The 27,969-nt window shown below is 36.1% G+C and overlaps 1 protein-coding gene across 1 annotated transcript; it reads left to right on the plus strand.

Annotated features, from left to right (window-relative positions):
• Positions 1-13,130: 13,130 nt before the first annotated feature.
• LOC136798116 (ceramide synthase 1-like) lies at positions 13,131-27,969 on the plus strand. Its single transcript, XM_067054702.1, has 6 exons — positions 13,131-13,381; positions 13,808-13,967; positions 14,303-14,483; positions 15,904-16,059; positions 25,782-26,084; positions 27,243-27,969. The coding sequence occupies exons 1-6, from the start codon at positions 13,133-13,135 to the stop codon at positions 27,244-27,246; spliced, it is 1,053 nt and encodes a 350-aa protein (XP_066910803.1). The 5' UTR covers positions 13,131-13,132; the 3' UTR covers positions 27,247-27,969.

The raw sequence follows: 27,969 nt of genomic DNA on the forward strand, positions 1-27,969 counted from the left end.
AAAAATCGAGTTATTTAAAGAAATCAGAAATCGAGATAGATATTTTGATTGTGACGTCATAATTTTCGTTTGTTGACGTCATAACTCGGCTTTTTGCTAACTCTGTTTTCTAACTCTGTTTTTCTAACTCGGGAATTCCGAGCTTCCTCCAAAAATCTGAAACTAACTATGGTTGAAGAACCGTAGCTTTATCTAGGTACGGATAATCGTGCACCGGCACTTGACGAGAACGGTTATGAAAATGCTGGACAGGAACAAAAATGACATGATTCATGTTTCAAATTATCGTATCTACCATACGGGGATTTGTAGTTGAAAATTGATCTTTTTCGATTTGTATTTTCTAAAAATAGCTGATAGGTAAGCGGATAACAGTTTAGACTTTGCTTTTTCTGTCAAATTTTGTATATTTTAGTCACAGACTACACGTTACAAGGTCAAGGAGCTGGGATGGTTCATTTTTTCACAAAAGTCCACGATTGAATGGCTGCTGGTCTCCAACACTCTATTTCTGCTGTACTGTAGGTAATAATTTGGTTGACCTGTTTCATAGGTTTCCCAATTTTAACCTTCCAATTTTTTTGTCAAACGCAATCGAATCTCAATCGAATATTACCGCAATTTTCAGATTCGATTGACATTCGATTGCGTTCGATTGATGTTCGATTGCGTTCGATTGATGTTCGATTGCGTTCGATTGCGTTCGATCGCGTTCGATCGTCGATTCATTGACCCCCGGATTGTTCATTGCATAATTTCTACGGGAAATCGAAAGTAATTTCATTCAGCTTGTGATGTTTGAGAGCTTGGACATTGGATGTTGGGAAGCTGCAAGAATAAAGCCAGACGATCTCAATCGAACGGAATCGACAATCTAACCAGTCGAACAACAATCGAACCAATCGAACTGTCGAATATTACCCAGAATTTTGACGTTCAATTGTTGAATTGAGATTCAATTGCGTTCAACAATCAAATTTCAATCGGTCGATTGCGTTCGATTTGATTCGATTGTCGATTCCGTTCGATTGAGATCGTCTGGTTTAAAGCAAGTCAAAATTCTTAATTGCAAATTGCTGCTATCCAGATGTAATTAATCGAACAAAATCGAATTAGATTTTTAATCAAATTTATCGAATCTACAGTACAGTAATCGAATTTTACCCTTCGATTAAATTTCGATTAATCGAAGCTATTGAACGATAATCGGAGTTATATATATATAGTGAAGATATGTAATATCTGTCATTTTAGAAAAAGAAAAGTATTGATATATAAATAACTCAAACTGATAAAAACGAAAAAAGTTAAGAATATTTTTGTTAATTGTGTGTATTTACGATTTTTTTGGTATTTTTTATTTTTTAATCATTCCGAAACAGAGGGTAATTTAGCAAAAAGTTAAAGGGAATTTAAATAGTGGTATGTGAAAGAAAAACCTAATCCAAATGAAGATAGAAGAAAAGTAATAGTGGAGAAACAATGAATTGAAAAAACTTTTTTGATAAACACACTTCCGTAAGTTCATCAAAATACATACAAAATGGGGACAAATACAAAAGCAAACACATCAATTAAAAAAAAAAAAAAAAGATACATAAACAAAACAAAACAAAACCCGAAGTCCCAGACTTGTGACTGGCATAGTGACTTTCCACGTGTTTAAGGGCCCACACTCAGTCGCCTTCGGAAAACATAATAGAAAAAGGAACTGACCAGCAGCTTCCAAATAAATAACAGACAACAAACAGACACTACAACAAACACAATCTTACATAAAAATAGAAAAAATCACACAAAAACTGAAAAGAATAGAATCGTAAGTTGGCCGAGAACCCGGTTCGGCGTGCCGCGACGGGAGAACTGCACAGGGCAAAGAAAAGTAGGAAATGAATACCTCCGATGCTAATGCCGATTCTTTAGACAGAAAAAAAAAAAAAAAAAAAAAAAAAAAAAAAAAAAACAAACAAACAAACAAACAAACAAACAAACAAACAAACAAACAAACAAACACACATACAATACACAAGAAACAATTTCACAATTTGAAAATATGTAAAAATTCTTCGACGGTTTTCCCATACTTCATAAAACAGTCAGGAAACCTGGAAAAACATTTGACAACTTGCTTCTTCAAGAAAGCGTTTGAAGCACCCTGGTTTCGCATTCGAATGAAAAGCTCAGTGACTCTAGGAGTCAGATCTTCAAACATGAGTGTGCTACGTGCTATCCGTAAAATTTCTGAAAAGACGGATCCATAAAAAATGCACGATGGGATGTTACTGTCGGCATGTGGCATCCTTACAATGAAGAAGGGAAAGGCATCTCTCTTATCAAAAAGTTTATATCTAAAAATATTGTTTTCAACGGTGATATCTAAATCTAAAAACGATGCATGGTTTCCATGGTGCTCAACTTTGAGATCTAGTTCTTTAGGGTAAATCTGTTTGTAGCAATTATGAAACTCATCTCTGTCATTTAAGGCACACAAATCATCAATAAATCTACCTACAGAGTGGAAGTTATAGGCACTAGGCGAACTAGCAGAAATGAGACCTTTGACATACTCAGATTCAAAATGGTACAAAAACAAATTTGCCCAAAAAGGAGCAGGATCTATTCCCATGGGAATTCCAATGCACTGTTTAAGAATAGAATTGCCAACTTTGAAAAAGCAATTTTTTATCAGAAAGGACACACACTCAGACAGTGAAGTACTAGTAAAGAACCTATCATCCTTCCCTTTTGTAGTCCAGTATGCTGAAGTATTTGAAAAACCAAGTTTATTTCTACAACCTAAATCAAACACAAAGTTAATAATTTTGGTTAAAATTTCAATGAGAAGATCGTGTGGAAGGGTTGTGTACAGTGTTGCAAAATCGAATGTCGAAATTCGTTTTGCTTTTTTCTTGGCATTGATTCTGTTAAGATGTCCAATAACAGGCGAAGAATTTTGTACAACCCAGAACTTATTGAAACTAGAAAAGAAACGAGATTTATGATGGAATTGCTCAACATGTTTGTATAGAACTTTGAAGACCATGGATACAGCACGAGACAGCGGTTTGGTACTACATGATTTGGAAGCAATGATGAAGCGGCAACCAATAGGATTCTTATGCATTTTAGGAATCCAATACATAATGGGGAGAGTTTTCATTTTGTCAGATAATGATAATCCAAATGTTTTACACAAGTTTTCGCTATTTTCTAAAATGGAGTTCAAATCAAGATTAGAAGGCTGATAGGTGTTATTTCCAGAGATTTCTCTCAGTAATCTAGAAACATAAAACTTTTTACAAATCAAAGCAAAGTTCTTAGATGCTTTGTCGATTGTGACAATGACAAATCTTTTCTGTAAGGTTTCCAGATATGCCAGCACTTCTGGATTCTTTAGAATAGGTTTAGTGTCATGTATTTTCGTTTTCTTTTTGAGTTTTCTAATCTTAATTTCAACTTTCGAAATAATTGTGTCCCTCCAAAATTTAAATGCCCCAGCTTTGAATTTAGTTTTTTGCTCTAAAGTATCAATGCATTCATCTAAACTAAAAATTTCGAACATCTAAACTAGTAATGATATTTTCTAAAGCTCTTTTAAAATTTACACGTTTTGGTTCACGGTAGTTGGGGCCTTTTGTTAAAAGTTTACGTAATTTAGAATTTTCTACAATTCTCAAATCACCAGTTATAATGTGTTGGTGGAAAGGATCACAAAATTCTGAATTAACACATTCACAACGATCAGAGTCAAGTGTAAATGAGACCTCATCATCGATAAAAATAGAATTTACAGTGTCTTGATAATTGAGAATTTTATTTCGTATAGTTTTATGTAGAGAATAAGTTACAACTGGTCTATTTTCTTTGGTCGTCAAAGGTTCAGGAAGAAGTTCTAAAATGTCAGGTTGGTTTAAAATAGAAGGAAGATGAATGAGTTCTATGGCTTTGTTGTCAAAAAATACATTGCAAATATGTTTTGGTGCTACTTTCTTTGCTTTACTAGGGAGTGGAATATAAATAAGAGTTTCGATGATATCCAAAATGTAAAGATAGTGTTGCTCAGAGAAAGAGTCAAGAGAAACCAAAGGACCACGTGAGATAATTTCGGAAGCAATTTTCTTCAAAGTCGATTTCTTTAGCCTGTTAAGTGCAACTCTGATATCATAGAAAGAATCAATGATGTCATTCTGAAGATGATTGTCAAGAAAATTGAAAAAGTCTGTGTGGCTAGAAAGTATTTGATGGTTATTTCTATTATTACGACTGTGTGTCATTCGAGAGATAAATCTGGTGATTTTAGGAAATAGTTTTCCCACTGGAAGATTTTGATCATGTCCCCTAGCTCTCTCATTAAGACCGTAGGGGAAGACAGTTCGGAGCTCCTTCATCTAGAAATTTTCTCGGTCTACACGTTGTTTTCTAGCTTCTGGACAGACTTTCTTTTCTACATAACCATCCCCATTGAAAACTTCAATGACCTGAATATTGAAACCTGCACCTGGGCAAGCATCTTTGAAATGATTTATCATATGCTGACAACCAGTCTTTGCAGTTCTATGGATGTTCATTCGGATATTTAATTGTTTTGTAGTTTCTCCAACATATTGTAGGTTACAACGTTTGCAAGAAAGAAGATATATAAGATTTTGAGAATGGCAGGAAATGGTTTCATTGGAATGATTTATTATTTGATAAGTTTTTTTAGTCACATTAGACATGAAAAAAGAATTTGTTGAAAGGTTAGGGCAAGTCATGCATCTAAGCCTGTGAGACTGTGCACGACCGGATGGCTGATCCCCATTGGCTGATGAAACAGATGTGGAAGGACTTCCTGCTTCCGCTGAAACACCAACTATGGCTTTACCCTGTCGAGGATTAACCAACCTCCTAGGGCGATTCCCACCATCCCTAGGGGAAGTCACCCGGGGAGGGGGCTGCCCTCCCCGAGTTTGCGATCTGGTTATAGGCATGTCTAGAAAATATAATAATTGAATCAGTGGTTAAAAAGTTAGATTTTTCATTTTAGTGGCTATATGTTCATGAATGCTTAGGTTGTGTGTGTATAAGATGTTGATAATCAAAAAAGACTGGAAAGGAAAACAAGTATAGTTATAGAGAAATATGAGAGGGGTCTGATGACATACAGAACATAGGAACCTGTGGTACCAGCAAAAGAAAGTTTAAGAGGGAGGAAAGCCTCAACACTGCAAAAACATGACTCAAGGATATATATAGTGAAGATATGTAATATCTGTCATTTTAGAAAAAGAAAAGTATTGATATATAAATATATATATATCGAATTTTCCAACTTTTTTTTCGATTATGGATTTAATTTGATTAGTACTGTGAGATCGGGTAACTTGCATCAGTGGAGGCAAACATGCATAGCCCTCAAATGAATGACCTGTCTGGTCATTAAAATGTAACTACGCAGCTCTGCAAAGGCGTTACATTTTATGTGCGTAATGACATTGCACCATTCTTCGAGCCCATTTTCGAATTCTCGAACAGAGTAGTAAATGAAGCATTGATGCTTTTAAAAATTTAATATTCTTCTCTGTGTTATCTACAGACAACCCAACAATCCAGACCACAAATCTGAAGCACCTGAATTACACAAACTCCTTTCTGCAATGATACCTTAAGGGAAGAAATTTTCGCGAGAAGAAATTTTCGCACAATTTAATTTCGCGAATCAGAGTTTCAAAATGGGAAATTTCGCGGAATTTAATTTCGCGAATGAGCCGATGATTTTAAAAGTTTCACGGAATTTAATTTCGCGATTGAGAAGAATTTATCAACTTAGATTAACTTTTAAGCATCACGGAGTTGTTTATATTTGTTTATATTTGATAAAAAATACACGTTATAATGCTTAAAAATCAATTGTGTCCATCTTATTTGGTAATACCTGGTCAAAAACAACAAAATAAAAGAAGAAGAAAATAAATCAAATTTCGCGGAATTTAGTTTCGCGATTTAACAATTTTGGTGTGTTTGTTCGGAAGAAATTTTCGCGGAATTTAATTTTGCGAATTTGGGCGTAATTCGCAAAATTAAATTCCGCGAAAATTTCTTCCGCAAAAATTTCTTCTCGCGAAAATTCCTTCCCTTAAGGTAGCAAAAATTGATAGTATTACTGATTGTACACTTGACACATACATCCTTGGGGATTTTAACAGACACCTCTTAATGATGAGACTTCAACCCCAACAGGAAATTGCAATAAACAGCTTCTGGACGTTTTAAATGTTTTTAAAGCAGACTTGCACATTAATCAACACACCGTGATGGTAATATTTTAGACTTTTTATTCACAAACAACACAGACACTATATTTAACTACACATGCTCACCTACTATCTATTCAGATCATCTTGTTGTAGATGTTACAACACATTTGAATTTTGATGATCAATTCGGAGAAACTGAAGAACGTAACTTAATAAGCAAATTTGACCTCTACAACTTCCAAAGTGATAAAATTCACTGGGAAATTATTAACAAAGAATTAACAGACATTAATTGGTCTCAAGAACTGGACACAAATCTATATGACCCAAATCGTCAATATGCCAACTTCCTTGAAAAATGTCTTCTGATTGTGAAAAAGGACAAGCATTTGCCAAAGAGAAAACCTCCAAAAAATTTTTCAAAGATTCCAAGAGATCGTCGTATTCTTATAAGAAAACGTAAAAGAGAGAGAGAGAGAGAGTCAAAAAGAATTTCAAAACCAATAAAACAAATCAGAAACTAATTGACATTGAACTGGTGCTACAGCAATCCCACAAAAATGAACGCGATAAAGCAGAGCTGGATGCCTCACTGAAAATCAAAAGCAATCCTAAATACTTCTACTCCTATGCAAAAAGATTCTCAAAAACTAAACCTCTTTTACCACTCCCAAAACAGACTACAGTTTTCTGAATTCAAATGAGACAAAAGACTCCTCAACCCTTGAGCACATTACTTTCACAGAAGATGATTTCATCCAACAAATTGACACTATTCCAGCCAACTCGTCAGCTGGACCAGATGGCTTGCGAGCAAAGTTTTTCAAAATGTGTAAGAAATCACAAGAAAATTATTGACCTGTTGCCCTGACATCATACCACTAAAATATTTGAGAAAATAGTCAGAGAGAAATTGCAAACCCACCTTGAAGAAAACAACCTATACAATCCAACACAACACGGTTTCAGACCAGGGCGATCTTGCTTGAGCCAACTATTGGCTCATGTAGAAAGACTGATATCTCACCTACAAAACAATGAAAATATTGATGTAATCTACCTTGACTTCAGCAAGGCCTTTGACATGGTGGACCATCAAATCTTGCTACATAAGCTAAAAATCAATGGAATCAAAGGACAGCTATTGAACTGGATACAATCCTTCCTTACTGAGAGATACCAAAAAGTTTCCATAAACACGTTCCTGTCAGATGAAGTGAAAGTTACAAGCGGAGTTCCACAAGGCTCAGTTCTGGGCCCCCTCTTGTTTCTGGTAATGATTAGTGACAACAACGAAAAGATTAAACATTCCATCCTCTCATCTTTTACTGATGACACAAGACTTATGAAGGCAATATCTTGCGCTGCAGATGTGAGTCTGCTTCAAGATGATCTAGACATTGTCTATGACTGGACATCCGTCAACAATATGGAGCTCAATGGAAAAAAGTTTGAACACATTGCATATGGAAAAATGAACAACTGAAAGTACACTCAGTCTACAAATCAGATGTACAGCAGCCAATCAAAATAAGAAGTGCAGTGAAAGAAAGACCTGGGTATCCTACTCTCAAACAACCTGTCATATGAAATGCACATTCAAACGATCACTGACAGAGTCAAGGGTATAAGTGCCTGGATATACAGAACCTTCAAGTCCAGAGATAAATCAGTAATGATCACTCTTTGGAAGACATTGGTACTTCCTGGTACTTCAACATCTGGAATACTGCTCCCAGCTATGGTCTCCTACAAAGCGATCCCTGATGCAAGAACTGGAGTATCTGCAAAAATCCTTTATAAAAGGGATCCAACTTCCACCCAATTTGAATTATTCGGAGAAGCTCAAACACCTCAATATGTACAGTCTCGAGAGAAGACGCGAAAGATACCAAATTATATATACATGGTGTATAATCGAACAACTGGTGCCAAATTTTAACTATGGTGAAGGGGAAGGCGGTATTTATTCATATACAAACCAACGCCTGGGAAGAAAATGCCACCTCAAACCAGTGAATACAACAAACAAGAACATTTGGAAGAGCTATCTTTCAAACACCGGCCCAAGACTATTCAATGTGTTACCAAGAAAAATACGTGACATGACCAAATGTTCCAAAAATTCCTTCAAAAAACAACTTGATCAATTTCTCCAAGATTTTCCCGACCAGCCACTGCTCCCTGCCTATCTCCCTTACAGGATGGCTGACTCGAATTCAATTGTTGAAATGGTCAAACACCGGACCCCACGGGTTGAGTGAGCAGAGAAGCTTTGAAAAATGGGTCGGTCGGTTGGTAGCTAAAATTGGCACATTTTTTTCATTCTTCCACCAAAAACAACAATGTTTGAAATCCCTCGAGCAATCCTGGAATCCAAACGCGAACATAAAGAATACCCAGATACACAAAGGCACGTGCCGCGATCACAAGATAACTTCTACATTTGTAGATTAAGGCGGTCCTCTAAGTATGGATTACACCGGGACATTTTCTGTGCTTGAAGTGGATGTTGTTTATAGAAGAATCAAAGCAATCAGTTAAGAAAGAACCGCAGAGGTAAGTTATCATGTGGAAAGGAGGTAAACAAAATTTGATTTTTCCGACTCAAAGTGGAACACTTTTTCTCAAGTATTGAGTCGGTCAGAGGACACAAACCAAACTATCAATTGGCCTGGCCCATTTCCTTTTTGGGAAAAATTTAGGGTGTAACCCCCCTCAACCAGCAGGGGGGGGGCTGACGCTATGGACTTTAGTGTATTAACTAGGACTTAAAAATTTAAACGCTGTCTCGGGAATTGAATGAAAAAATTTGGTTGGCTGATATTCAGGCTGCTGTACCTGGCTGTTGTACGCTTGCAATCGGTCATTTTGTCTCATTTTAAGTTAATTTTAATTAATTGTCTTGGGAACTTGATTCGGGTAATTCTCATCCTCTCCTCAAATACATCCTGTAGATGACTGATGTTGTTTTTCTGAAAGCTTGATTTCCTAGTGTGACTAACTGATATTAATGCATGGTTATGAAAATGCTCCTTTAGGCGAATGCAATATGCTATTGCATAACTTATTACTTTTAAGAGTCTTTTGGGAGAATGCAACAGTACAATGGTCTTGGTTGAATTACTTATTACAGTACTCAAGCAGAAATTTTTTCAAATCGTTTTCTCATTAATGACTAATTATTACCTCATACCGTAAGTTGGTCTAATGTTGACATCCCTCTTCTAATTTCGACACTCTTCTTTAGAGATAGGAATAATAAAAGGTTGGAATTGCCGATGGAAATTATCTTTTGTTGTTTTATGGGCCAAGCTACCCAAAAAGAGGGTCGATCAGTTCGTGAAAAAATAAAAATAAAAGTAGAATTTCACCTATTAAATCTCCTAAAAAGGCAGCAAAAACTACTACATCTTAAATAAAAATTGCGAAATAGAAAATAAAAAGACAAAAAAGTCAAATTCATGGGAAAAAAGAATTGAGCATGAAATTCTCAAAACCTTGGAAAAACTATTTCTTAAATTTGACCATCTGTAAAGCAATGAAAACAAAAATGTACTATATACCAAGATCAATTTTCGATTTTTGGAATTTCAGGGTCAGTCGGGCCCGTAAAACAACTTATCAAATTGGTCTTGCTTTAGTTCTTGCTGATAACTTCCTGAATGTTAAACACTCATTCTGCTACAAAATGAAAGATATTTGAAAAATTATGATTTCGGATCGGACATTTTTCGGTGACACTTCCGATCACAAGACCTATAAAACAGTAACCAAATGGAAAATTAATACTTTTTGACATATTTCCAAACACGTATGGATTGAACCCTCAAGCTTAAAAGATCTTCAATAAACAGTCTTGTGGGGATAATGTACAATGATTTTGGACAGGACAAATTCTGGTTACAAAATGGAGGTAAGTAGAAAATCACTGCTAGAGCAAGATGCAAAAAAGGTTTCAAGATGAATAAGTTGCCTATAGAAAATCACAGCTCCAGGTCAAATACCTTCCTGAAAAGAAAGTGCTACCATAAAACTGAGCCACTTTTTTACCTATCAACATGATAGGAGTTGCGGAATGAGCGTTCTGTTTTCGCAAAGCGAAGTATAGTTAACTCATTGCACCCGCTTCTTTCAAAAGTTAACGCTTGCTACGCTTGCTTCTATCAGTACAATTGGAGTACGTTTTATTACGCCATGCCACAGCTCAATTCCTAGTTTCCTGATTTTTTGTTTAAACCGTCTAATAGAATGTTCTTGAACACATCAAAAGCCCTTTGGATAGTGCATAATTATTATATCATTTTTATTGTAAGTGAAAAAAAAGATGGCAAAGGATGCTCCACTCGCTATTTGCGCCACTGACCTTTATATAACCCTGGACAAAGCTTCTCAATCCCAGCCAAGCAAAATCTTTGATCGGAGTTTTTTGAAAATTGGTACCCTAATGTCGGCACTACTCGATAGCGTTGTAAATGCATCGAGAGAGCTAGGTCTACTCTCCCTCAAATTCTTTTGATGATGTAGCGGCGTTAGACGTTAATTTTTAGCATTGCAATGGCTTCTCCTTGGGTACCAATTCTAAAAAAACTCCAATCAAAGATGGCAGATATTGCTTGGTCCAGGGTTATATAAAGGTCAGTGATTTGCGCGCTCAAACGCTTAAACGCTCATTCCACAAAAATTGCCAAAAAAAGGAAAAATTTATGATTGTAGACAAAGACAGTTAAAACATGAAATTTTGCAGAAAGTGTATCATTACCAAGCTGTATCTGATGAAAAAATAATAATAATTAATTAGATAATAATTAATAATTAGTTGAAATGATTAATCGACTTTGATGGACTTGAAATTTTCTAAGATGGTTTCGCCAGACCCCCTGCTCGTTACACTCGAAAAATCACCGGCCAACTGAAATTTCCCTATTTTCAGCACTGGATTTACCACAAATCGCCCTGTTATAGGTGGCCACTGGGTTCCCCAACTGGGAAGTTGCTTTTTAATAGGATTTAACATAATAGATTTTTTTATCAAAAGAAGTTTATCAATAGGAATCTCAAATAAATGAATGTTTAAAACACTATTGATTGGCTTAGGTTTTGAGACACTCTAGATTGTTTCATTTTAAAACCCCAATTCAATATTCAAAACAAGAGCAGTGCACATATCCCAAAGAGTAGTAGTTTTACGCTCAAAACGAAGGAAGATATGACGTAACCTAAAGTTTAAGTTTAAATGTTAGAATAGAAAAGGTTTAGTTGTGTAAGATTTCATAGATCTAGACCACTTTTCTTTTATTAATAAATTTTCATCATTGATGGAAGAAACATTTGAAGGAAGTTGGAATATTTAGAAAAAGTTAAGAACATTTTAAGGCTTTGCAGACTCTAAAACACCCGATTTCTTAGGAAAATGAACCAAAATACTCTCAAAATGGTGATGAAATTGAGAACATTCAAAGGCTTCAGAAATTTGTTGTAATGTTCTTATAAAAAACGTGTATGAGACAGTGACTGGAGACGTCTCGACAGTGTAGTTGTAGTATAAAGAGGATGTTTGCCTCGTCTAGTATGAACTATATACACTATGTACATTACAATTACAATAATTAAGAAAGTACTACTTGTGAGAATAATGACAAAGTGTATGTTTGATTGTACAAAGTTATTCCTAAAATCATGAATGTATAACATTGTTTTAACAATTTCCATTCACGTTCAATTACACCCTCAAAGACGATACTTAGTAATTTCAATAATCATCGTGAGATTAAATCTTTAATTGACCAATAATTAGAGAAGCATTTTGTCAACCATGACTGCTCATGAAACAAATTGAATGAATACCTCTCATTATGGTTTTTTGTGGTTTTTAAATGTGGTGAATGTTATTCGGTTTTCATTGATAAATCGAAACTGCTTTTTAATCTTGTAAAAAAGTATTTAAGACGATCATTTTATGTAAAAATGTTCCTTCGTCGAAAGCTTTTTCTTGAACAGGTTTCCTGAACTCTGCTTTTGCAAGATTTTTTAGTTTAAGAAAAATAAGGCTCTATGGGTTATTCACCCTAGGTACATAGTAATTTCATTTTATACCTTACCAATTTAGAATAAATTAGTGTGTTGTTTTTAAGGGATTAATTAAAAATGTTGTAAGTAATTATGAATAAGTGTAATTTTGTACATGCATCTTCATATTTGGTATGGAAAGCATGAAATTATAAACAGTACATGACAGAAAATATTGAGTCATCTCATATGATGCCAGTGGCATTTAATATAACAATAGCGTTCAGTTTGAGGTCGTTGTTGTTATTTTCTGCCCGCGCAGTTTGATTATTAGCCCGAGAGTGTCATTTGGGCCCGACGCGAAGCGGAGGGTGCAAATGGCACTATAGAGGGCTAATAATCAAACTGCAAGGGCAGAATTAATGACAACAACGAACGAAAGGTTAACGCTATTACTATTATTATCCATATCGGAAATCCAAACAACGTTTTTTTCTAGCGTCAGCCAAGTCTTTTCGCTTCAATGCAATGACTTCAACAAGTTTTGAGTACCCTTGCGAGCGGGCCGCAAATGACCAAACAGTGTTTTTTTCTGACGTCGGTTTAGTCTCACCGCTTCAATGCAACGACTTCCATAAAGTTCCAAGTGGGCTGCAAATGACGTTATCACCCTATAACCAGGGCGGTTAATGATATTTCAGCCCTCTAAAGCACGACGGCTTAGTTTTCTCAGCGCAGGTATGACTATTTGAGTCATAGAACCTTTCAATACCGCCCGCCGTTCGAATCTTTAATGGCTTACCTAATGACCGCTATATGGATAATAATTTGCATTAATTACACCTTATTTATTTAAATATTTCTTAATAAAATCATTTTAGAAAAATATGGCTTCAAAAATGAAAATAAGAGATAATCCAAATGAAAATTATACCTTATTTGAAATGGCGAATCTTTCATGGGAGATATTGAAAGAAGAATGGTATGAAAGAGGACCCACTCAACATTTTCTCAGTGATTTTCAACAAGATGTTATGAACTATTCCCAAATTACTCAAAACGATATACTGGCTGTTATTTTTGTTACATTCTTATTCACAATTCACAGATTTGTACTCACAAAACTCATCTTACGAGTAAGTTGAAATAAAAACTTTGAGGTTTTTTTTTAAAAATAAGACTGATATCGTTTGCTTACTCATCAAATTTTAATTCACAAGCTTTTTCACATTGAATTGACACGAATGTGGATCAAGATTGGTCAGAAAGAGGAAAAGAAAAACATTTTTTGCTTATATAAGCATACTATAACAATAGGCAGACACTGTCCTGATATGAAATATGAGTTTGGTATGAAACGGGAACACTTATGTAAAAATAAAACCTTTAAGGTACAGAGTTTTTACTTTATATGAATTTGAAATAAAGATTGAAGGAGTCTGTTCTACCTTTGGAGAAATTTCTTTTTTAGTCATTTTTTTGGGCATTGCTATCATTGTTATACTATATCATAATATAATGGGTTGAGTTTTATTAAATCTCCCCTCTCACTTTCATTTTAGCCTATTTCAAGATATGTTGGATTCTCGCCAAAAGATGATGTCAAATTTTCAGAAAGCTCTTGCAAACTTTTCTACTACTCCTTACTCTATGCATTTGAATATTACCTTGTTATTTATAAGTATCCAGAATTGAGATACAATGTGACGTCGCACTGGGCAGGTATTTAATGTAGCATTACATCATTCTTTGAAAATTACAATTTTTTTTGATTCGATTTGATTTTTTACATCATTCTTGTTACACACATGTATTCTTAAAACTTGGGAACCTGAAAATCTTTTATGTCAGTTCAGTCATTTCAAGGGATGAAATCTAGTGTATAGTGTGAGAAAACACCTATGCTTAGCTTTCCTTAAGCTTGCCTGAATCAGTTTCAGCCTTTGTAACTCTTTCTTCAAATAATCAATCGGGTAAAATTCCATCTTCATACAATATTTACGAGAGGTACACTGCCACCGATAAATAATTTGTTTTCATTTTTTACTTTCTTTCAGATTTGACGCCAACATCTATTGTTCCCAATGACATTTTGGCACTCTATATTATCGAAGCTGGATTCTATTTTCACTCGATTTATGCAACACTTTTTGTGGATGCGTGGAAAAAAGATTCTATTGCTATGCTCATCCATCATGCATTGGCGAATGGACTCATTCTTTTTTCCTTGTGTTTCAGGTATATAAATATTTAAATAGTATTTTGTTATATTTTTGCAGAAAGGAAGCCATAGTTAACTGGCGAACATGAGTCGCGATTAACTAAATATTGGATGTTTTTTCTAAAATACTGGCAATACCAACAAAAGCTCTTCTGGTTTGTAACTTGGCATGGCACTTTGAACACCCAAAGACAGCTACCCTCCTTTGAACACTACACAACAGACTGAAAAAGGGTTTTAACCGACACATCATTAAATCTTCCCTACCATTCATGATATACACCACTGCAATGTCTTCTGACATTACATCATGGACCCAATAGCTGATTGGTTACAAGTAACGTACAATCAGTCAATACGTCACTTTCAACCAACCAGCTGTTGGGTTCGACATTGCAACAGTGCATATCATAAATAGCCAAATCTGTTAGTAATTTTCAGGGGGTACAGTTGAGCAGTCATTACGGCATTTCAATACTGTTCATATTCTCTTTTTAACCTTTCCTTTATGAGCGGATTTAGTTGTTGCTTGCGGTATGGATGTGTCACGGGTTTGGGTCCGCAATCAAAGGTACCTAGCAGAACACCAACAACAGATATTGATCACTAATCCACGTTACTAACAGCAAAAGATTTTTTTGTTGGTTTAAAACTCTCATTAATAATTATATTAGTTGTCTATTTTTTTGTCAGGCTGCTAAAAATTATTTTATCATGATCAGGCTTTTGAATATTAATTTGAAAAGTAAGAAATCGAAAAGTAGGGCTTTCACCGTGGCTAGAATATGTACCCGTATTTTTTTTTGTTAATTGCTGTTCTATCTCTGTCTCCGAGCTTTATAAGAACATCAAGATTGTCAGTTTATCATTGAAATGTTTCTCTGATTTTCCCTCACAAAACATTTTTTATTGCTAGATGTCTTTGAATCTGTACCCAATAGAACACTTGAACTAATTTTGGACATATTTTGGGGTATTTTGAGGAAACAATAGTTTTTTGTCGAAATTAAAATTATAAGAATTATATTCAAGATGACAACTTTCCTGTAAGTTTGAATGATAAATTTTGAAGGTGATGGCTCGAGATTTTCACAGTATTATCTTGATGTACTTTTTCATTGATTTCTAAAAAGATTTCACTGAAATATTGCGAGGGCATTCAAGGCACTTTATTAATTTTAGAGTTCCTTCAGCCTGGCCATTTTGTGCTTGTTTAAATTTCTTATCGTTGATCTTTCTAAAAACTAATAAGATTTACCATTAACGATGCTACATTACTGATTTCTTGATCAACAAATAGTCATCAAATACGACAGAGATAGAACAACAGAAATTCAGATGTTATTATTCCAGCTGCGGCTTTCTTAAACTATGTTCAAAGTACACTGACTGATAATGCCCACCACCGATTCAAACAACCATAACATTTTTCTTTAGATACCATCGCATTGGATTGATTGTGTTGTATCTCCATGACGTTGCTGACATATTTTTGGAAAGCAGTAAAATTGTCTTGTGTTTCAAAAACAAATTCCCAAACAAAGTTTTGGAAACACTTAGCATTGTTGGTTTCTTTGGATTTACGTTTTCATGGTTAGTAATATAGATCTATTAAGTAAGTAAGTTTGCGACTGCAGTCGAGGGCGAGCCTAGGCTCCCTTCTCTATTATTATCCTTGTCGTCCAGGAGGTTAGCGTTCGATTCTCACTTGGTGCTGTGATTCACTTGGCAAGTGAATTTACCTTCGCCCAGGCCAATTCATGCCATTATTAGGGGAATAGCATACCGCAGTGATTCTAAAAATAGACATCAAAATTACTGTTTGTCCGAGTTTTAATCCCATCATCCTTTGCAACAATTGCTTTTGTAAGTTAATTACACTTATTGACAATACAAAGGTAATAACTTGCACGCATTACGAATCATAATGAAAAGGATTGTGGGATTGAATTTCGGTCAAAGGTTAAAAGTAATAATTATGATGTTTGCGTAGCAGGGGGGGGGGGTTGGTAGTAAAATCTCAGACATAATGACGTTTACTACGGTGGTGGTGTGACGAAAAATCGAAAAAAAAAATTACTACCCAGGGTAGTTAAATACTAAAATGGGTGGTATCTATGTGGTATCTATATTTTTACTACCTGGGTAGTTAAAACCGGTAAAATTATTAACTGGTATAATTCTCGAAATTTTTTGTTAATATAAAAAAGATTTTAATTCTAAGGGCAAAACATTAGATTTTGCACTAAGTGAAAAATCTGTCACAGAAATAATCACTTTTTAGCTTTTTTTGTAAAATAAGTCCAAAAATCAACCAAAAAATAGGTGGTCTCCATGAAAAATTGTCCCAAAAACTTTTACTACCAGGGTAGTAAAATACCTCTTCCAAGAGTCTGGGTGGTGGTATCTAAAACTTCGTAAAAATCCTTTTACTACTCATATATGTCTGAGATTTTACTATCGACCCCCCCCCTGTGCTATTGGGTGAACCAGTCAAGAAGTCTGTCGGTGACTGCGCTAGGTGGTATCGATTCCATAATAAACCGTGGGCAAGGCGAAAGTGCTCTGGCCTCACTAGTGGTTCACGCTGGATTAACGCACTTTAATCGAAAATTGTGTGTCATTTTCACAAGCTGACATGTAATATGAACCATATCGTAGACGGTTCTAACGAGGTGGTTCCTAAACCGCACAACATATGACCGGACATTCTCTGTAAAATAGAAGATACAGCAGACTCACGGTTATTCGAACCTGCACTTATTCGAATAATCCGGTTATTCGACTTATTCGAATAATCAAGTTATTCGAAGTGAGATGGTGTTCCCCTTGGATCTGCTTACTCAACCCAGGTGTAAAAACCTCACTTTTTACAGTTATTTTTTCTTATAAATAATTTTCTACTTTTTCTTTATTTTTGGCACGCGCCGTAAGCGCTCGCTTCGATGTACTTAATTTTCTTATTATTTGATTGGTAGTTTATCACGTGACTTTTGTGACTTATTCTTATTGGCTAATTTTTCACTTATAACGGCCTCGTGTTTAGAAGGTCGCTCTCTTATTTCAGTATTTTATAGAAGATAAGGTGCATCATGAAATTTATTGAAGATATTGTTTGAAGTGACTATCCTGATTTTCCTGAAAGGAATTAACATAAATTTCCGTTTTTACATGGCGCAACAGCAGCTTGGTTACTGGTTGATACCGCATCCGATTTAAAGCTCATTGGCTATACGACTCTACGATTTACAAACGTATGACCGTTTTTTACTCGACATTCTGAGTTTTTTATTTTGAGAAGTTTTTTCTTGTCTCGTTTTTTCTTGATATTTGAGATTTTGTGATTTTCTCTGCTGAGATTTTTCTGTAATTCTTGAGACCATTACTCCAAGATTTTTTCTTTGATTCTTGAGACTGTTTGCTCCAAGATCTGTGTTTTTAGTCGTTTTTCCTTTATGCCTAGGTGGTGAAAGGGCTTTGTTTCTGTATCTCCGGTCCATAGGATTAGGCCTGTTCAAGTATTCCTTATTCTTCCCGGTTGTTTTTTTTCTCCTGTGGGAAGAGGAGAACATAAAGTTTTGAATTGCGATTCTGAATTTTTTCTTGACGATTTTTTTTTTCGAAATTCCGTCTGAATTCGTAGTTTTATTGGACATTTTACTGACAATTTTTTTTGACAGATATTTTTTTTGTTTTGATTTTTTGCACTCAAGAAATTCTGTTCAAAGTAGATTATTTGGCTAGAGAAGTTTGCTTATACTTTCTCGTTTTTGTCCAATTTAAAGTTTCCTGCTTTGCTATAGTGAATCTCTCTTTCTATTTACTCTTGGCTATTGTGATTGTGTTTCGCTAGAGTTTTTCTTTCAAAAAGTGAGGATTGGTGGAATTCTATTGTTTGAAGTTTCCCCATCGTTTTTAGATCAGCTGTTGATAGCTGTAATTGAGATTTTTTATTTAATTTGGTAATTTGATTTGGTGTTGAAATTTTCCTTTCCTTGATTGGCACGCGTCGGAAAATTTCCAAATCTTTTCTTTCTCTGATTTAATTGGCTTTTGTTTGAAGTTTCCGTCTTTATATCACCATGACACTGGATCGAAAACTCAAGCGGAGAGAAGATCTTAGAGCTTTCTTAAAGTCCACTATGGAGAATATCGAAAAGTATCTTAAAGGTGATGACATTTCTGAGGCAAAGTTAAGGTCCTTTAAGTCTATGCTAGAATCCACTTGTGCCCAACTTTCCGACATCAATGAAGAGATTCTCCCACTTTTAGACCCTGAAAAGATCAGTGACGATGTAGTTCAAAGCATGGGATTAATGCTTCCTGCAACTGAGATCGATGCTTGTCTTGACATTAAGCTTTTGGAGATAGCAAAATCGAATGGCTCCGCGTCTGTTTCTTTGCCAACTGCATCCGTTTCTTCTGGGACAAGTGTTTCTCGACTTCCAAAGATAGAGCTCCCTACGTTTAAAGGTGATCCGCTCAAGTGGCAAGGGTTTTGGGATCAGTTCAAGATTTCCATCCACGAAAATGAGCGCATAAACGGCATTGACCGCTTTAATTTTTTGAAAAAATATTTGGCTGGCGAAGCCTTGGATTCGATTAAAGGTTTGACTCTAAACTCTGATAATTACAAGGAAGCCATAGAAATATTATGCGAGAGGTATGGGAACGAGCAAGTTTTGATTTCGTCACACATGCAATCCCTCTTGAGGATACAGAAGATAAGATCAAAAGACAACATAAAGAGCCTTCGAACGCTTTACAACCACGTTGAAAGCTGTGTGCGAAATTTGAAAGCCTTGAAGCTCGAAGCTAAGGTTATGGCAGTCTTTTGATCCCTATCTTAAAAGAAAAACTCCCTGACGAGCTAAAAATTGTGATCTCTAGGAAGTTTGGAAGTTCCATCTGGACACTAGATTTATTGCTCACTTACCTCAATGAAGAACTTAGAGCTCAGGAAATTGCACCAATTCTGGTGGCGGAAAAGCTGAGCGAACTGATGAGAGTGATCCACTTTATAGTGCCCTTGGTCTTTTTTCTAATACTGAGAAGAACGTCTGTGTCTTTTGTAAAAAGAGTCACAGCTCTGCTAAATGTCGAAAGGTCACAAATACACAGTCACGTCGGGATATTCTAATTAGAGAAAAGAGGTGTTTTGTTTGTTTGGCTCGTGGACATCGTTCCAATGCTTGTAGAGATAAGTACTCATGTAATAGGTGTAACAAGAGGCATCACATTTCTATTTGCGATGAAGGTAAACAAAGATCTGAAGCTGATAACATTTCTAACAATCAGATCTCGATCTTGACTGATGCAAATAGTGAGCCTCAGTCTGAATCCAAAGCTCCTTGTAGTTGTAGTTGCAACTCTGTTCCTACTCCTGTTTCTCAAAATTGTGCTCAAGTTTCTTCACGTAGCGTTTTGTTGCAGACTGCAACTAGTGAGATCTTTGGTTCCAGTTGTCACAACAGTGTGAAAACAAGATTGTTGTTCGACACTGGAAGCCAAAGAAGCTACATTACGACAGAGTTAAAAGACCGTTTAAAATTAAAGTGCGTGAGAAAAGAGAATGTAGTGATTAAGACTTTTGGAAATTTGAATAATGCGGAAATCAAACGTTTGGAAGTTGTTCATTCAAAGTGAAACATCGGAAGTCTTCTAAATACGTTTTAGTTGAAGCTCTTTGTGTTCCAGACATTTGTAGCCCGATTGCAAACCAGAAGTTGGATTGTGCAAAGAAGTTGAATGAATTCTCTGATTTGGTGTTTGCAGATGTTTCCGAGGAGTTTGACTTGAGTATAGGTGTATTGGTTGGTATCGATTCTTATTTTCGCTTCTTTACTGGTAAGAGACGTGAGAGCAAAGAAGGTGTTGTGGCTTGTGAATCTTCACTTGGTTGGATTTTGAGTGGATCTGTTGTTTTCAAAGGTTTGACTGAAGTGACTTATAGTCATCAAATGAGAGTTGAGGTACAAACTGTTGATCCACTTGATGCCAAGCTCCATAAGTTTTGGCAGATAGAGGAGGCAGAGAGTGCCGAGGATAACTCAGTGATTAACCAATTTACCAAAGACATTTACCATGATGGTACTAGGTATGTCGCGAAACTGCCTTTCAAGCCTGACCACGAGAGTGTGCCTGACAACTTTTCGACCTGTGTGAAACGTCTGGAATCCCTTAATTCGCGTCTCGATCGTCTTGGTATCAATGCTGACTACGAGAAAATTTTTATTGATTATGAGAAAGACGGAATTATCGAACGTGTGCCTGAGGCGCAGATTGCGAAAGAGGAGGGTACCGTTCATTACATTCCCCATAGACCAGTTATCCGTGAAGACAAGGTCACCACTAAGATAAGGCCCGTGTTTGATGCTTCTTGTTCTGTCAATGGTGTATCTTTGAATGATTGCCTTTATCCTGGTCCAAATTTACTTGCTAAGATTTTTGACATTTTACTACGTTTTAGAATGAACAAGATTGGTATTTTAGCTGATATCAAGCAAGCTTTCTTGAATATCAGCATCCATCCTGATCATAGAGACTTTTTGAGATTTCTCTGGAGAGACCCTTCGTCCTCTGATAGAGAAGTCGTTGTCTATCGTTTTTTGAGAGTTGTTTTTGGTTTGACGTCTAGTCCTTTTTTACTCAATGGTACGATTCGTCAACACATGTCGAAGTACCTCGAGTCTGACAAAGCTTTTGTTGAACAATTTTTATCTGATTTGTATGTCGATGACATAACCACTGGTACTGATACCGTGGAAAGTGGTAAGATTTTCTGTGAAAAAGCACTTTCTAGTATGTCTGATGCAGGACTTCAGTTAAGGAAATGGACTTCCAATGACGCTGAACTGCAAGAATTTTCTCATCTAAAGAACCACCGTTACAACCCAAGTGTATTGAAGATGATAGCTCTTTTGCTCAATCCCAATTTCAATCTCAGGATGAATGCAAAAGGGTACTTGGTATTGAGTGGGACATTTCCAAAGATGTATTTGTCTTTAGGTTTGATTCATTTCTGGAAAAGGGTCGAACGATAACCTTAACTAAGAGAACCATTTTGAGTCTTGCTGCTTCTATTTTCGACCCTTTAGGAATTTTGACTCCTATCACTGCTAGAGTGAAGACTATTTTTCAGCTTGTTTGCAAAGTTAAGTGTGGTTGGGACGACAAGGTTCCACCAGACATAGCTTGTGCTTGGTATGGTTTTTTAGACGCTTTGGAAAGTGTGAAGATGGGGTCTTGCAGTTACTCCTTGACACTATGTGGAGTAACTGCAATTTTGGACATTTTCTACTGACACCACCACCCTTGCAGTTATTCCATAGTGTACTAACTGATTTTACCCTCAAAATTGGTGTATACCACCCCCAAAAATGCCAAATTTGGCAATTTTTTCACTGAATTCCTCATTTTTGATACCATTTTACTGGGTACATCTTATTAACGACCGTTCAAATGTTAAATATCTCAATCATTTTCCAAGTTTGTTAAAATACCTTTCATGCCTTGATTGAAGAAAAAATTTTGTGATTTTTTTTTACTTTTGAAAAAAATGTTTTCAATTTTTTTGCTTCCGGAATTTTTAAAAACCTAAAATTTTAAGTGAAAAATTGAAAAATGTGCTCACTTAGTACACCATATCCTACCAAAATCGACAATTTTGGGCTTAGGCACCACCCATGTTGCAGTTAGTCCACTGGTGGAGTAACTGTTTTCCCAAAATTTGGTTTGTATACCACCACGGTAGTAATTGTCATAGTGTTTATATAATAACTGCATGACCCCCCCCTGTCGATTTGCTTTTGTTTCCTGCAACAGTGATACTTTAAGAGTTGAGTTGCATGGATTTTGTGATAGTTCTGAGATTCTTTATTGCAGTGTTATTTATTTGAGAGTGATTTCCGAGACTGGGATCAGTGTTTTCTTTTTGACTTCGAAAAGTAAGGTTGCTCCTTTGAAAAAGGTGACGATTCCTAGACTTGAACTTCTTAGTTGTGTGTTGTTGAGTGATTTGTTGAATAATGTTAGATCTGCTCTCTCCGGTCGTATTTCTGTTGATGCTACTCGATGTTGGTCTGATTCGAAGGTTGCCTTGTGCTGGATAAAAGGGAATAGAAAGACTTGGAAGCCTTGGGTTGAGAACCGTGTAGTGTCTGCAAGAAAGGTTGTTCAGAAGGAGGATTGGCATCACATCCCTGGAAAGGATAATCCTGCGGATATCCCTACAAGGATGGTTCCTCAGTTTAAAGACGCTTTTTGTGAGAAATGGTTTAAAGGACCGGAGATACTCTTTGACGAAGATAAGCTTTCTTCTTTTCTTTCTAACGAATCTTCTCTTCTCGACACTGATAAGTCTGACGTTCTTTCTGAAGCTCGAAATCGTTTTGTTGACTTTGATGGTCGTTCTTCTTATGATCCTTTTGAGTGCAAGGATGAAGTTTTGAGTAGCGTTTCTTTTCTTTTTACGACTGACAAATCTGACAATGACATCGGCCTGAGCAAATCATTGATGTTGGTAGATACAGCACCTTACAAAAATTGATTAAAGTTACCGCACTTGTATACCGCTTCGTCTCCAACATCAAAGCTAAACGCAACAATGGTCATGTTATCAAAGATGTCATTTCATCTGAAGAACAAGAAGCTGCTCTTACCAACTGGATCAAGGAGGAACAACGCCTAATGAAGTCCATCCCAACATATCGAAAGCTGACGAAATCACTTGGTGTCTTCGAGAAAGACGATTTATTACGTGTCCGTGGTCGTTTTGACAATGCTGATATCACCACAGACCAAAAGCATCCAATATTGATTCGCAACGCCACCAGCCCGTTCACGAAGCTTGTCATTTGGAATTCACACGAACGGACAAAGCATCAGGGGATTGATTCAACACTGGCCGACGTTCGAAGAAGATATTGGATTGTGCAAGGAAGAAAAGCCGTGAAGAACACCATCAGACAATGTGTCGTATGTATTCGTTTTCAAGGTAGAACATTGCGTTCACCTCCAACACCGGACTTACCCGATTATAGGGTTGATTTTCACGAACGTTCATTTAATTCTGTTGCCATGGATTTTGCAGGTCCCCTTTATTTTAGAAATTTTTTAGATAATGATAAAACCAAAAAGGACAGTCTGAAATGTTACATTCTTCTCCTTACGTGTGCTACTTCTCGAGCAGTCCATTTAGAGTTGGTACCGGACTTGTCAAAAGAATCGTTCATCCGTGCATTCAAACGTTTCGTCGCCCGAAGGGGTACGCCTTTGCTTGTTATTAGTGACAATGCAAAAACATTCCGTTCGTCTACCGTCAAAAGATTTATGACATCGCTCAACATTAAACAACGTTTTATTCTTCCAGCTTCTCCTTGGTGGGGAGGATTTTATGAGAGACTGGTGAGATCTGTTAAATCCTCACTTAAAAAGATTTTAGGACTTTCTTTCCTTACTTATGAAGAACTTGAGACTGTGCTGATTGAAATTGAAAGTTCCATCAACACACGGCCACTAACCTACGTTAACGAGGATGATACCGAAACCATCATCACTCCTAATCATCTTATTTTTGGAACTGACATTCATGATAATTTTTCTTTTGTTTCTGCGAACACTTTCGTTCCAGTTAAACGTCTTCGTCACTTACATAAAATTTTAGAACATTTCCGTAACCGTTTTTTGTCGATTTATATAAATGAACTCCGTCAATCACATATGTACAGAGAGATCAACAAACCGGATAAACGTAAACTCATCGTCGGAGACATAGTTTTGGTCAAAGACGACACACACCTTCCGAGATCAAGATGGCCCATCACTAAAGTTGAAGAACTTGTCAGTGGAAAAGATGGCAACATCCGCGGTGCAAAGTTATCTACCGTCACCAAGAATGGAAAACGAGGATCCATTCACCGTCCACTGGCCAAAATCATTCCTTTTGAAATCGTCGATAACCATCAACAGACGCCTGAGACACCTGTTTCACCCACCGCTACCGAACCAGCTCAAATGGTTGAAAACTGTGAGAAAGTAGTACATAATCGGGGGAGAACCAGTACGAGAAAGGCTGCAATCGAGGGACAGAACCTGCGAAGATTAAGAAATCAATATCTTTGAAACTCTTTCATGAACTTTTATTTCTTTGGTCGTTGAGGATGTAAAAACCTCACTTTTTACAGTTATTTTTTCTTATAAATAATTTTCTACTTTTTCTTTATTTTTGGCACGCGCCGTAAGCGCTCGCTTCGATGTACTTAATTTTCTTATTATTTGATTGGTAGTTTATCACGTGACTTTTGTGACTTATTCTTATTGGCTAATTTTTCACTTATAACGGCCTCGTGTTTAGAAGGTCGCTCTCTTATTTCAGTATTTTATAGAAGATAAGGTGCATCATGAAATTTATTGAAGATATTGTTTGAAGTGACTATCCTGATTTTCCTGAAAGGAATTAACATAAATTTCCGTTTTTACACCAGGCAAAAACACTCTTGGTTGTTCGAACTTCAGTTATTTGAACTTTCAGTTATTCGAAGCGATTTCTTTTCCCATTACTTTCCCATCTGATTACATTATATCCCACGGTACATTATAGGCTAAATCACCCTCAGTTATTCGAATTTTTCTTATTGGGAAATCATCGAGTGACAACATTGATAGTTTGCGATTTTATTACTTTTTTCTTTAAGAAAAAGGTTTCAATATTGATGGCTATATATCGCTATTCAAGCAATTTTTTTGTGTTCATTACAATCAACTAAACCGCAATGCCTCAATTACTTCAGGAAAGTCCCTCCAATTAAGGTCAAGTTGAGAATCTTGTGGGAAATGAATTTTTCAGTTATTCGAAGTAAATTCTTATCCCCCTTGGAGCTTCGAATAACCAGGAGTTTACTGTAGTTAGTTTTTTGATGTTCTGTTTATATTTTCAGGTTTAATTGTCTTCCTTTTCTTACGCTCCGAAACTATATAGCTTATTCTTCTACGCAATTGTCAGTTCTTCTTTAACTATAGCCTATACTAGACGTCACCCGCGTTTTTTTTACGCAATTAACGTCTATTCCACTTTGCGACTTTTTCGAATGTTTTGAGCCCGGGTTTTCGGGCTCTAAACATTCCATTTTTTGACGTCACTTTTAACTTTCGAAGCTCCTGCAGTAGTAAAATAATCGAATTTGCGTCAAAACACTTGAAAGGCTTCTATTTTTCGAAAATCGTCAAAGTGGAACTCACTAAGAAACGAGATGAAAAATTCCGGTTTTTAGTGAGGTGCTCGCTACTTTAACTATTGTTTTGTCTTTTCATCATAGGTTTTGGTCTCGTCTTTTTCTCTATCCACAAATCGTGTTATTTTCAACTGGCTTTATCGCGCGAACGATGTTACCTGAAGCTAACTTCTATTTTTTGTTTAACGTCATGCTGTGGTCTCTGATGTGTCTTAACGTGTGGTGGTTTCATTTCATTCTTGCGCTGGTGTATCGTATTGCAACTGGTCAAACTAAAGGCGTTGAAGATACAAGAGAATATGTCTCGGAAAAAGAAAACGGTGCAGCACACCATGTTAAGAATGGAGATGCAACCAATGGCTCTGCTAACAAAAAGCAGAAAGCAAGGTAAGAGTGGATGATTTTGGATTGGTAAATTTTTCGAAATTATCTTACTTTTACTTTCAAATCTGGTGTTTGTCTGAAAATCTTGCGGATCACACGTTTTGGTTTAGAAAGAAAGAAGTGGCTTGTTCCCATCCATCCACGGGATATATCTCCAGCTGCATTCGGGGCACTAAACTAAATGGATGGAACTTGTGTGATATGGTTTGGTGGTTTAGCTTAAACCCTCCCTTTCTAAGGTGCTGTGGCCTTCTTGTAGAAACCGCAGAAAGAGGATAGAAAAATTTCGTCAGGAATGGGATGTCAAGAGAAAGAGGGATGCCTTTTGGATGTGGTTCCCCTTCGAAGCGGGGATCGACAAAGGCTTTTGGTTATTTTATAATTTTCGATACTTTTTCACGTTCAAAAGGAATTTTGCATAATAAATTGGGAGTACTAAACATCGACCAGAAATGGCGACCACGACCAGCGACCACGACCGGCGACTAGATAAATTTGAATTATTGAGTTTATCTGCTCTCTCCACCGTAGAGAATGTTAAATCAAGTCCTCAGAATACTAAAAAGTGACCTTTGAAGTAACCAGTCATTTTCTTGACAAAGTAGTGACTTTATTTGACAAAAATATTGACAGGGTCATTAAGTATGATGTTTGTAAGCTTTGTTACACCAAAAACTTAAATTATGCTGAATGAGATGCTTTTAGTATGCATAGATAGAACTTGTCAGTAGGAAAAAATTGGGAAGGCCAGTTTTAGAGATATGAATCTAATCAATTATTCTATTGTTTTTATGCTGACAAAATGACTAATTTCGACAGAAATAACAATCTGATGATGAAATAAAGCTTGGTAGAAATTGACACCATAATCAAGCTCCAAGAGCGTTGAAATGGTTGTTATACGTATTTGGCACGTGGCTTTAAATAGACGAGACAGGGGTGAGCTTACTCTTCAATATGATTTATATTCAAATGATTAGGAGAGACACTCTAAGTTGGAGAAAGGGAAAAAACTCGACAACCCAAATTTATCTGGTCGCTGGTCGTGGTCGCCGGTCGTGGTCGCCGGTCGTGGTCGTCATTTCTGGTCGACGTTTAGAAACTCCCTAATAAATTACAATTTATCTATGTTATCAATTGTTTCTCTCTCTTTTTGTTTAGCTAAATAAGGCGCTGTTTTGGTTTGTTGGTAGTTTGGTTAATGTTTTGGAGGTCACACATAACATCCTCTGATTGGCTGGATTGGTGGAATCAATGTCATGACAATGCATCATCCATTTTCATGATATTCATGACGTAATGTTTTCTACGGAAATACCCCGGTTTTAGCCAGTACTGGGAACTTTAAACTAGACAAAAGCTGTATAAAATTTTCCACTATTGGCAAAAACTGGGGTCTTTCCGTAGAAAACATTACGTCACAAATATCATGAATTCGACACTCAAATGGTATCATATCAGTTGAAGATTTTTGTACAAAGGAAGATGGACCAACTATAGTAAATGTTGGTAATCTTTTGATTTAGTAATAATGATATTTGATTCTTGTTCCATACGCAAATTTATACCCACACATTATAATACTTTTTTTTACTTTTTCAAATTTGTATAACTTTTGTTCAGAAATGACTTATTACATAAACTGATTTGACCATCATCATGCTTATTGGTAGGTTAATAGATGGTTGTTTTTAGTAGAATTATTGAATTTAAAAAGAATTTAACGATTTCATTATATTTTACGCATTTCATCATCTTAGCTTACTATATATTTTCTTTACTGTAGAAAAATAAGATTTATATTTTTGAAACATTAGGTCGAAAAGTAATTTGAAGACACAAAATCTTTGTGGTCGGAAAAACAGCTATTATCGTGATTTTGGCTTCG

This window comes from Clytia hemisphaerica, unplaced genomic scaffold, assembly GCF_902728285.1.
Source record: "Clytia hemisphaerica strain Z4C2 unplaced genomic scaffold, Clytia hemisphaerica genome assembly, whole genome shotgun sequence".
Classification (NCBI taxonomy): domain Eukaryota; kingdom Metazoa; phylum Cnidaria; class Hydrozoa; order Leptothecata; family Clytiidae; genus Clytia; species Clytia hemisphaerica.

Bases quoted from the DNA above. Each gene is read 5' to 3' on its own strand.
- LOC136798116 (XM_067054702.1), top strand. From the start codon at position 13,133: ATGGCTTCAAAAATGAAAATAAGAGATAATCCAAATGAAAATTATACC. The intron at 13,382-13,807 runs GTAAGTTGAAAT...CTTTCATTTTAG, and splicing joins TCACAAAACTCATCTTACGA to CCTATTTCAAGATATGTTGG. The intron at 14,484-15,903 runs GTATATAAATAT...ATTTTTCTTTAG, and splicing joins CTTTTTTCCTTGTGTTTCAG to ATACCATCGCATTGGATTGA.